At 38.6% G+C, this 12,339-nt stretch overlaps 1 protein-coding gene across 3 annotated transcripts in view; it reads left to right on the forward strand.

Annotated features, from left to right (window-relative positions):
- ACTN2 (actinin alpha 2) overlaps nt 1-12,339 on the forward strand; it is a gene marked incomplete at both ends in the record, with an annotated part of 65,965 nt that overhangs the window by 44,244 nt on the left and 9,382 nt on the right. For all 3 annotated transcript variants that reach the window (XM_081997898.1, XM_081997899.1, XM_081997900.1), the window contains 8 exons: nt 800-947; nt 1,872-2,022; nt 7,711-7,819; nt 8,645-8,785; nt 9,180-9,362; nt 10,488-10,622; nt 11,100-11,279; nt 11,642-11,788. In XM_081997898.1, coding sequence (XP_081854024.1) covers nt 800-947; nt 1,872-2,022; nt 7,711-7,819; nt 8,645-8,785; nt 9,180-9,362; nt 10,488-10,622; nt 11,100-11,279; nt 11,642-11,788 — 1,194 coding nt within the window. The remainder of the gene's footprint in view (nt 1-799; nt 948-1,871; nt 2,023-7,710; nt 7,820-8,644; nt 8,786-9,179; nt 9,363-10,487; nt 10,623-11,099; nt 11,280-11,641; nt 11,789-12,339) is intronic.

Consider the following 12,339-nt stretch of genomic DNA (forward strand, 5'->3'; position numbering starts at 1 on the left):
GACTTACAGAAACAGACATTGCTCAATATATATTTATTCTTTTTTCTACTTCTTAAAATAAAATTTTGTTTTTTCTTATGTCTGTGAAGATAAGAATAGTCAGTACCAAGAATTCTCATCTACTGATAAGTCTTGTGAGTTGACTGTGGATCAAAATATTTCCTGTGGAATATAGCAAACCTGTTTCTTTACTTTGTTCTATCATTTTGTTTTGGTTGCTCAGATCTGCTACACAGATGATTGCACTATCTGAAAACGGCCATTGTCCACTCCCCATACGCAGAAAATAAGGGGCCTGTCACTTCAGTTTCCTACTCATGCCTTTGAGTTTCCGAGGAAGCTCACAAAACTTTGTGCACCACAGAAAGTGAAATGAGTCTGTATTCCAGATAAAATACACACTAAGGACTTTATACACTAATAATTTTGCTATTGTCAACTTCCAAGAACAAAGCACTTTTAGTAAGATAGGTATGTCCTAACAGAACATGCACATTGTAAAATGGAAGGTAAAAGCAATATATTGTGAAGACACTGAGTGTATAGCTATGCTTGGAAGCCATTTGTATAGGGGTTCCTTTCATGAACCCACCTGAATAGGGCACGCTATTAGGAGCAGATGACTGGACTACAAGACTTCCTGAGCTGACTGACAACATTTTCTATGATTCTGTGATTTTACAAAAACTGGACATAAAAACTTCTCTTTTTGGAGCAAAATTGTGAATGAATTGGAAATCTGCGAATTTTGATAAAAGATTATAGCTTCATCCCCCTTTCCCATGTATTGTCTTCATAGGATATTGCCGGCGCTTGGCAGAGACTTGAACAAGCTGAGAAAGGCTATGAAGAGTGGCTGCTGAATGAAATACGAAGACTGGAAAGACTTGAACACTTGGCTGAGAAATTCAGGCAGAAGGCTTCCACTCATGAACAGTGGGCATATGGTGAGCAGAGATGGCTTTTAACATTTTTAACATTTCCAGCTAGAATCTTTTCACACTGTGAAAGTAAACCAGAGTCCATCCCATAACACAGTTGCTGGAAGCATACAAGGCTGTAAATGGCTGCCAAGCAGACACTAGAAGGGAAACTACAGTGTTTATCAGCCCTGAGAGCCTATTTTTTGAGCATAAACTACTCATGGTGACATGTTATGGCTGTTATGCAGGGAAAACTTCACATAAGCTGGTACATAGCAAATGAAACAATAGCCCCTTCTGGCTCTAGAATTCAGGGAGCTGTGTAATGCCATGTGTCATGCTGCAGTTGTAGGGACTGTCTGTATAGATTCAGTTGTCCAACACAGGAGCTACTGAAGAGTAATATTTCAGTTTCTGATGTCCTCTTTGCATCTCTAGCCTTTTGTAAATAACATTTTCTACTTAAAATTCAGTGTTTGATACAAAAGGAAGCCACACATCTCAATTTTTTTTTTTTTGGAAGTGCTGAAATGAATAATGAATTGAAGGCAGAATATGAAAAAGAATAACAGCTCATTAGTAAGAGTGAAGCTGCGCATAGCAGTGTGATTTCTGCTTTGCTATGTCTGCTCTACAAAAGACTTATCACAATAGTTTAGAGACCCAGTTTTTGCCAATATACAATTTTAATGCCAGTTTCTCGAACAATTTAATACTTCCTATTTTAGACCAGTATAAACAGCCTATGCAAAAGTCAAAGAATTAGTGAAACATCTTTAAAAGTATATATTTCTAATTAACACTGTTGTGCGACAATTTGCTACTGATTTCAGTGGTGGTGGGACTTCACCTCATTTTCACCATGCCTCAGTTTAAAAAGTTGACTAAATTCACAATTGTTCTAGCCAATAAATAAAAAATTACTAATAATTTAATTTCCTCTTTCAGGCAAAGAGCAGATCTTACTTCAGAAGGATTATGAATCTGCTTCTCTGACAGAAGTCCGCGCCATGTTAAGGAAACATGAAGCTTTTGAGAGCGATTTGGCTGCTCACCAGGACAGGGTGGAACAGATCGCTGCCATTGCCCAGGAGCTGAAGTATGTTCCATTTAAAGACTTGCAGCTGCTGACATTTAACTTTGCGATAAACTCTTTCCAATGAACTTGATAGTGTCATAGGTACCAACGTAAGAATTCCAGAGATAGCTTCATAAGTACATTATCTGAGCTGGTCACTGAGACCTTTCCCTCATCACCCCCTTACCCTCAACCAAATATAGATATTCAACTGGCCAAAATTATTTGAAAACAAATATTTTAAAATTGACTTAACAGTAATCTTTTGACTCTCCTGATGAATCCATTGTGTTTTGGTGGGAATCCTGGATGTGTTTATTTCTCAGTTCATATGGTCTGCTGAGAGGTACTGACTATGAGTTGTTTAACTTAGAAAATAGTTTCACTTACACAAATTACACATCAAGCATCTTCACTTTAAAATATTTTCCCACAAGTATATTGGTCCTTTCAAAAGGCTTCACATTCCTAAATTATGTCTATAGTAGTGGGTAATACACTGACTTTTCTGAAGATTTAATTGTCTCTAGTATACTTATTTTCACAATCTCTTCGTGTTATATTTGGAAGTGCCATTGTCTCCATTTTACAGAATGGGCAGTGGGGCATACAGAAACTAAACAACTTGCTCAAGGTCACACAAGCAATCAAGCACACAAGCTCTCCTGTAGGAGAGCAGTAGTTTTCACTCACAGTTCCTTCAACTTAGCCACAGGAACACTTGCTCACTCAGTATACTATGCCCAGAGAAAACCCAACCAAAGCTGAGAACAATTCTACAACGCATTTTGGCTACATCTGTATTGTTGACATAAGCTACATAGGTCAGGGATGTGAAAAGTCAAGGCCCCTGACTGACACCCTTGTGGCAGCAGAAGTCCTGAGTGTTGATACAGTTATGTTGGAAACTCTGTCTTTATTGGTGGAGCTTGCTTTTGTTTGTGGGAAGGTTGTTAATTCACTTGTGTGAAGCACAGTTTTGTCAGCAAAGCTCTGCCCACATTGACAGGACTGTAGTGTTACATACTGAAGTCCCTATTCTGGTAAAGTCATCTTGGTGTGTACACCAAACTAAGCACATTTGATTTTATAATCTTATGCAGCTAATTGCAGAGGTTTTGTACTGTAAATCAGTGGCGCTACTCCCGATCTTAGCAATTTGGCACATAAATTCATTGCTCACCCGCAGTATAAGTCTGTAAAGCCAACAGGAATAAATGTGCGGTAGTGGTCAAAACAGGAGCCAAGATGAAAATTCTCAGATCCTGCCCTCGGCTTCAGCTCTCCAAGTTTCAGTTTCTTACCTTCTTGAATAGGCAAAACAGTTACTACTCAATAATCAAGTGTTAAAAACATGCCCTCTTTTTTATTTGTGAAGGACTGTGACTCATAAACAGCTCCACATTCATTAACAATTTAAAAATCAGAGAGTTGTCTAAAAATGTAGTTCACACCTGACAGCAGCAGCACTTAGAGTAACTGTATAATTCAAATGGATTTAGAAGAAAAATCCTATTTTTCAAGATTGTTTAAAGGAGGAAAAGTAAAGCACGGTGGGCAAAGTAAGTATTGGTTTTTAGTTAGTGTGAAAGTAGTCTGAAAAACACAGAGAATGGAGATTTCACTGAGTATGTGAGCTTATGAAAGACCTTTTGGCATACCTTGGTCTCTGTTGTGGAGTTATTTGTTCCTCTTCATACTGAAGCAAGTTTCAGAAACACCTAATCATTGTTAATTCAGCTTCAGCTTTACAAGTGATGAGAAACTTTGGGAATGTAGTATACATAGCACAGCATCTACTTACCAGCGTTTTGAACCCTGTGTCCTTTACCTCTGGTGAGGCCAAGTGAACGTTGTATCCTGTCTATTTTAGGATTGTCTCTTCTCAGTTGTTTCAGTAATTTGCTGTGTGAAGTTAAACAAGTTATTTGTGGCCTGGAGTGCAAAGGTGCTGAAAACCTATTGCTTTTAGAGATGCTCTACTTTGACTTCTCTGCTTCTCCATACAATGGGGCTATCAGTGCCTGATTTTTCACTGAGATCCAGTAGCTCAGTTAGGCTTAATGCCCTTGGAGAATACTGAATGAAAGATCATAATGGTCAAGATTTATTATTAGCTGCAAGCAAATGGGCAGCTTGTATTTAAATATTGTGTTTAATTATTTATACATAATTCCTCACACAACGAAATTATGGAGGAAAATGCTAATTTCTTTCTCCATTCATATTTATAAAGAAGGATTGACTGGTGTCTGAATGCTAAGAAATGTGCATTGGCACCAGATACAAAGCCTATTGAAGTCAATGTGAGTATTTTTCTTGGGTTTTTTTGGTCACTGGATCAGGCCCTTACAGGAATCATCATCATCATCTGTGTCTAAATTCCAAGTCAGTACACCTCCATGTTTTGTTTTGGTCAGTCTCTTGGCTGCCTAACATTGCTGTTTCAAAGGAGAGCAATTGCTGTGTGACCTTGAACTCTACCAGTTACAGTTTCCTATCTGTTCCGGTATTTTCTGCTGCAGCAGCTCAGTCCACTCTGTGCTTAAGGTTAAAGTTGCTACAAGCTTGTTGGTTGGGGCTGTTCGTGTGGATTCGTGTGTGTATGTAAGCAGGTGATTCCAGCCACGATGCTTCTATAAGATTGTTGTGTTCCAGCCTCAACAGACTTAGATATTCCTTGGCAATGAGGCATGACAAGGCTTGGATAGAACTGTATACAAAGCTGGAAAAAGTCAGGCATTTCTAAAAAGGGATTTGCCAGTTATGACATAGCAAATGCTAAATAGAACTTGAGTGAGCTGTACTATGAAATACTATATTCATTTATGATCTAGTACGGTCATTTCAATGTTTTCAATCAAGATAAAATTTTTGGAATATAGTTTCTTGTATATCCATCACTTCTAGTATAGCAACTTATTTTCAGCCACGAAGAGCACTATTTGTAACACTGATTTGGAGAGTCTTTTTGCTTCTGGGAACCTGGGCTCAAATTGTGCTTACGTGCATGATTAACATGAGCCAGGTTCTGAAGCGGTGCTAAAGCATGTTGCTCAGCAGTTTATTTTTGTGACACTATCACTGTTCCTAAAGTGAGCTCATACTTAAGTGCTTCCCTGGATCAGGACAAAATTTGAATGAATTTTTAATTCTTTACAGATAAAATTGAATTACTTGTAAGATCAATAGGAATAGCTTAATGATTTTTTTAAATTCCAAAGGCTATAGATTTCAAATAACCGAATGAGTAGAAATGACTGTTCTCTTAGAAGCTCTGTAACACATGTGCAGCAGTACTTTTTGTATGCATGATAAGCAAAACTTCTTTTTACAAAATGTGAAATCTAGTCTCTTCACAGCTTCAGTGTTGAGAGAGAGACAAAAATTAATAGGATGAGGAATGTAAACCTGTGTTTTATTTCCAAGTAAACAATCTCCTATGAGTTGTTATTTCTTCCTTGGCTCCTGCTTTGAGCAGAAAAATGTTCTTTGACACATATAATACACTTATTTGAAGTAAACTGCAGCAGGCCCAGAAAGGCAGTGGAGGTACACTGCTTAATGCTGCTTGGTAACCTAACTTATGATTTTTGACCCATGGATGCCCTTTTTAAAAGCTGTTTTGATAATATTATTCTCCTACCTATTTGTCCACAGCACATATCCCTGGAAGAAATAGCATAGCAGAGAACTTCATGGGGAGTGACTGAACCTCCCTGGCAGAGCTGGTAGAGGAACGTTGCACGTTACCTTCCAGGACTTTGACCAGAGCTGGTTACAATCAGTCCCTCACTTTCACAGAAGGACACCTGCCCTTATACTAATCAACAAAAGGAGATAAGTGATCCATTGAAGCAAAAATAAAATTTGCAGTGCTCTCAGGGATGTGACCTGGAGTATCTGGCAAAATACCCTGTCCATATTCTGATATATTAGATTTGGTATGTGAAAAGAGACCAGAATACAAATCTTCACATCCCTTCCACTTAGTGACCTCATAGCTCACACAGAAACATCATCGAATAATCTCAATATGTTATAATGAAAAAACCCAACTTCCAGCCAAAAACTCACAGCAGCAAAATATATCTCAGCCTGTTTCATCCAAAACTCCATGCTTCTGGCCTAGAATTTCTTAACAGATAGATGGCTTTTGCTGCGTCCCTTGAAGGCTAAGAAAAAGGCTTGCTCCAACGGAGGAAGCAAGTTTTCGAGTTAAGGAGCACTTGTATAGTATGACTTGCTGGCATCTTTCTTCTTATATGTAAGAGTTCTACTTCCACAATTTTGAGTTGGTTTTGTTATTTTTTAAAATTTCTATGCCATTTTATTTTTACTTGTTTCACCAATCTTCACTTTCAACAGTCAACTGATTGCAGCACATCTGAAGCCTCTTTTAAACAGAATGGTTCACATACTTCTCAACTTTGCCCTGAACCAGATTGCTCTGACTGAACTTAGAGGAGAAAGCATGAACATTGCCCCTGGCCAACTGTGTAGCTTCACAGAGGAAAACTACCTCTGTTCTCATTTTGTCCTCTGGGATTCTTGAAGTTACTGGCAGAGTGATCTGTACATTCCTCTTGCCAGTTGCCTAGAGAAGAATGCTCAAAAGAAGGGAACAAATTCTATCTGTATTTAATGTCTTGTTCTAGCCTTAAAGTAAATCTTAGCTTCATATTACCATGCTGTCACATAATCACAGTCTCTGCAACGTACTGGGCAAAGTGTCCTCAAGGAGCAGCCAAGAGCTAAATTCAGTGGATGATGATACACCAATGAAAGTGAGCTTCCAAAGTGCCAAACATATGTATTTTATTATGGTCATGATGGCTGCAGCAGAACCAAAGGGATTATCTGCCACTGAGATCAAAAATTCAATTTGAGGCAAACTCAGTGCAGAATCTCAGGACAGAGCCTTAAAAAGTTATTCCAGTCTTAGGCAGAATAGGAAATTGCTTTTGTCAGGATAATCTAAGCCTATGAAGCAGGTGAAAAAGCAATGCTAACTGCTGCATCCTTTGCGAGTGCACTGATTGATGCTGGTGACATACGTGGGTCTGGAGATCCCTGTTTGCTGAACCAGCCAGTTCTAGGGTGTAGCTCTATGAGGAGTTCCTGGAGAGGAAGATGAAATTTTTTCTTTGTACCCTAGATCTGGGCAGGCCCTGTTAGTATGGTCAGGCCTGTGAGAGAGAGAGATTATGCTTTAAATGCAGCCTGAGGTTTGTTTCTCAGTTAAATAATTTCAGAGCATATGAGGCTGGAAAGGATCATTGGATTATTTAAAATAAAACATGTATTTCAGGCCAATTAATTTAAAACTGTACCAATCTTCAGAAACTTGATAAAGCCCCAGACTGAAGCATTCTGGTCTTCAGGAGATCAAATTGCGTGTGCCACAGGAGTAGCCGAGACAAAAATGGTTAGATCCCTTAATTGTCTTTAATACCCGGAGGTCACAGATGGATACTTGTTTTTCTCACAACAGAGGAGGTTGATCCTGTTCCTGTGCTGTGCTGCTGCTTCTTGAAATGCTGAATGTCTAGATCACACATATCTATACTGCAACACTTGCTTACCTGGAGGAGAAATATTGCAAAAAAGAGGGGAAGAATTACTGAGGGCCAGTGGAAGAGTGTGGACAATGCAACTGCGTCTGTCTTTCAGAAAGTCACACACATTTTTGTCTTCTCTCTTTCTTAGTGAACTGGACTACCATGATGCTGCAAGTGTCAATGATAGATGCCAAAAGATATGTGACCAATGGGACAGCCTGGGAACACTTACTCAGAAAAGGAGAGAGGCACTGGAGGTAACAGTGATCAGCAGCTTAGCTGAGGCAGGGAGCAGGGAATGAACCATTTGTTTCAGATCTGGAAACAGTGCAATTGAGCATCCACTTTGACATCCAAGCAGCAGTAAACCCTTTCCTCACTTTTCCATTTCATTTTGGTGTGGTTTCATTTGTAAACAGATTGAATTTCTCAGAGCAGACTTGACAGTACTTAGCTGCCAAGGACAGTTCTAAAGCAGCAACAAATGGCATGCGATTTATAGCACTGCTCTGGGAATTTGATGTCCAGCAAGGAAAACAAAAGCCATTAGGCGCTTACCTTTTCATACCTGTCTAAGCATAATCGGGTGAGGTACAGGATAATGAGCAGCACGAGGTTAATTTTTTGGTAGTGAGTATTCCAAAGCACTGAGATACTTTCCAAACCTCTGTTCTTTAAGAAAAGAGGAAGTCACACGCATGTATGCCAAGGTGGAAAACAGATGTCTAACTCCTCCTTTTTACACTTACAAGAAATTACTAAAGCAATATTAGCAGATTTTAATTGATTTGCAGGTAGATCACAATAAGAAAAAGACTTACTTTTTCACTACTGATATTTTAATTTCACCAGTTGTCCTTCTAAGGCGTACACCCCTTTTAACATGTTGGGTATGAGAGTATCTTTTCTGCAATTAGTCCTGTTGCCTTAAGTGAGAATACTTAAAGCAGGTTGTGAAATCAGTCAACAATACAATCAATTGCTTCTGAAAAGATGAGGCATGACTTTGTGCATGGGGGTATGTGTGTGGAGTTAGGTCTTGCCCTAGTAACAGAGGAATGTACCTTTTCCAACCTGTACAGAGAACAGAGAAATTGCTCGAAACAATTGATCAGCTTCACCTGGAGTTTGCCAAAAGAGCTGCTCCTTTCAACAACTGGATGGAAGGTGCTATGGAAGACCTACAGGACATGTTTATTGTTCATAGCATAGAGGAAATTCAGGTAAACGATTGTCTGTTTTTTGGCTTATAGTCATAGGGAAAACAAGAAAGGAAGCTTTTTCTTCTTGGAGAGTAGAACACGTGTAAAGAAAAAAAACATGTATCTGTCTGGACATTTTCTTTGTGATAGCCAATGCCTGCTCTATTATAAATAGGGTTCTTCACTGGTATGAAAGCATATTCCAGAGATCACGGAAGAAGCGATGATCCTGATAAAGTCAATGAGGGCTGTTTCATGAATGTATCTACATGTATTATTTCCTGTATCTACAGATATATGTAGACAGGGTGTTTGAGATGCTGAGAGAGGAGCTGTGCTTATTTACAGCAAGTCTTCCAGATGTTGGAAGAAACGTTAAAGTTTTCATGCTTTCTCTCTCTGTTTCTGATTTTAGAGTTTAATCTCTGCACATGATCAATTTAAAGCTACTTTGCCAGAGGCAGATGGTGAAAGACAGGCCATACTGTCAATCCAGAATGAAGTTGAAAAAGTTATTCAGAGTTACAGCATGAGAATAAGCGCAAGCAATCCTTACAGCACTGTTACTGTGGAAGAGATTCGTAGCAAGTGGGAAAAGGTAACGTATGCTAAATACATCAAGGACATTGTAACATAGTATTCTAGTTTAGGAATACTGTGAATATTCATAGAACTTTACAATAAATCTGTAAATTATTCTAGATCATCAGATGCCAGAATGAACTTTCTGCAGTATCTTATGCTCTCCGTTATGTTTGCTAGGCTCGCTTCGCAATATTCCTTGCTCCCATCACTCAATATTGCCTATGTGCTTTTTGGTGGGGCAAGAGAAGATGTGTTGGGGCTAGTGCAGAGCTGGTGGCTGGCCAGCAGATGGGCCAGGGGGTGCCATCAAGAGAACAGAAAAAGACTGTATTCTTTCTCTCGGTATAAACAGTAGTTCATGTGCCTTTTCTGCCCAGATGTTGCTTTTCACAAGTGTTGTAAAAAATTAGCATCTTTGGCATTAAATGTTCTGTCCAATTAGATTGAAATTGGCAGTTACTGGGGAGGGATTAAAGAGAGGTTCCTAGAGCAATCACACAAACTTTATTTCGTTAGCAACCAAGACAGATAATATGCTGAAGGTAAATGATTGTGTAGAATGTATGAATTTACCAAATACATGAACTTAGACAAGAACACACCCTCAATGGGTTATAAAAACCAAGCAAGAAGGCCTAAATCCCGCAGGGCGAACCGGAAGGTTAAGCCAAAAAAAAGCATTTGCAGTGTATTAGAGACCTTCAGACATACATGATGGACAGAATGTACCTCATGTTATCCTATCATAGTGGCTGTACTCAAATAAAATGTGTTGCACCAACTATACTTAGAACAGTTACTTAGAGATTGAAAAATCACCTTGTTTCAAAAGAAAAACAAAGTAACTGCTCTAACAGCAGTTGAAGTTAAGTAATTGTCTTGAACTTGAATCCAGCCAGAAGTGAAAATTTCTTCTCCGTATCAGTGTCTCTGATCAGGCTGCCCAAGACCATGTTAACAATTTCTTATGTTAGCAACAGAATTGGTAAATAAAATAGTGATCATATTTCTGTCTTGTCCTTCTTATACAGCCTTCAGACCAGTAATAAAAATTAGTAACTGTAAACTTACTTGTTTCATCTGTTTTTAAACTATTCAATTGTACCTACTCCCACTTAGTGCTTTCCCACTGTAACAGGTGAAGCAGCTGGTGCCCCAGAGGGATCAATCCTTGCAGGAGGAACTAGCCCGCCAGCATGCCAATGAGCGCCTGCGTCGCCAGTTTGCTGCTCAGGCCAATGTCATTGGGCCATGGATCCAGACCAAGATGGAGGTGAGTGTCAGACCCTCATGCAGAAGCTGACAAAGTGGTTTATAATTTTTAATCTCTGCTTTATATACACAACAATGTCAATCTCCATGATAGTTCACCAGCGGTTTGATCCTGAAGTATTTAGTTAAGGTGATTTTTAAAACTGTGGAAGCTTGTACAAGTGGTATCTTGATGGTGACCAGGAGATGTAGCTTTGAAAAATCAGTCACTAAAAAATTACTATTTAGCTTCTGCTTTCTGTAAAGGAAAGACACCAGGATCACTGGGATCTCAATACTAATTCCAGAAATAAATGTGCCACATTTCTTTTGAAATATGTTTTCTACAGTAAAATTTCTGTCCCCCCTGTATGAAGGTTTTATTGCTGTTGCTTCTTGGTATGAAAATACTACGTATTTATGTGAACACTGGTCAAATTAGCAAATCCGAGGCTTAAATTTTGTGGGGTGTGGGGTGTGTCTTTTTTTCTTTTGTCAGGAAATTGCCCGCAGCTCTATTGAAATGACAGGGCCTTTGGAGGACCAGATGAATCAGCTGAAGCAATATGAGCACAATATCATTAATTATAAACACAACATTGACAAACTGGAAGGAGATCATCAGCTTATACAAGAAGCCCTGGTGTTTGACAACAAGCACACCAACTATACTATGGAGGTAACCATTTACTCCTTGTTGTACCTGTTAGTTTGTTCTGCCCTCTTCTGCCATATAAGTACCTTCCCTGATCTGAAGACACTGCAACAGAGGAGGGAATTTGGTAGACTTTCTGATAATCTCATAAGACTTGTTTTATTTTCACTTATTTTTACTTGTAATGCAGTACCCATTTAGAAACCAGTTCCATATTTTTCTGGAGCCCGTTTTATTTTTAGTGATCCTTGGTCGTGATATAGTGTTAGTGGAATGAAAAAGGTATCACATAAATATTTAGAGCTGATTTTTTGCTTACTGTACTTTTTATACTCTTAGAAGAGTATAATTGATTCTTCAATAAATCAGTATTTTCTCTCTCATAGCACATCCGTGTTGGGTGGGAGCTCCTACTTACCACCATTGCTCGAACTATCAATGAGGTTGAGACTCAGATCCTCACAAGAGATGCCAAGGGTATCACCCAGGAACAAATGAATGACTTCAGAGCATCATTCAATCATTTTGACAGGGTACAGTACTCCTGCTTTTTCTCAACTAGCAATATTTATTGTTGCCAAAAGCAAGTGTCTTTTCATTCCAAATGTAAGCCTTTTAAAAAACTGCAAATACAGTAGCAATGGGCTTTTTTTAAAACAGCAAAAAAGATACATTAAAAAGAATTTACAGCCTTATGAAATCATAGCATTGTACAGATGCATTAAAGATTAATTTTTACTCTTTGAATGTAATGCAAAATTATAGTCCTGCTAATATGTTTCAGTATTTGTTCAAAAACAGGCAGAACTGGATAAACCTGTGTGTTTTGGAAAATAACGTGCCCGTTTGTTTTAAGGCAGTGCAGCGTGTTCTACGTACTTGCCAGTGGCTTCCATCTCATTAAATTTAGCTGTAATATGGATTACAGGGGTTTTTTTTCTTTGAATTACAACTTATCCCCCTAGAAATAGATTTGTAGGGAATATAGTTGGGGCACTGATAGCTGTCAAAGAAAATACTTTATTTTTCTGGCTGTATGTGGGAAATAAGAGGCTGTTTTTTTCAGTTATTTAATCATGGATGA

This window comes from Phaethon aethereus (assembly GCF_964289735.1).
Source record: "Phaethon aethereus genome assembly, chromosome: 3".
NCBI classification, from domain to species: Eukaryota; Metazoa; Chordata; class Aves; order Phaethontiformes; family Phaethontidae; genus Phaethon; species Phaethon aethereus.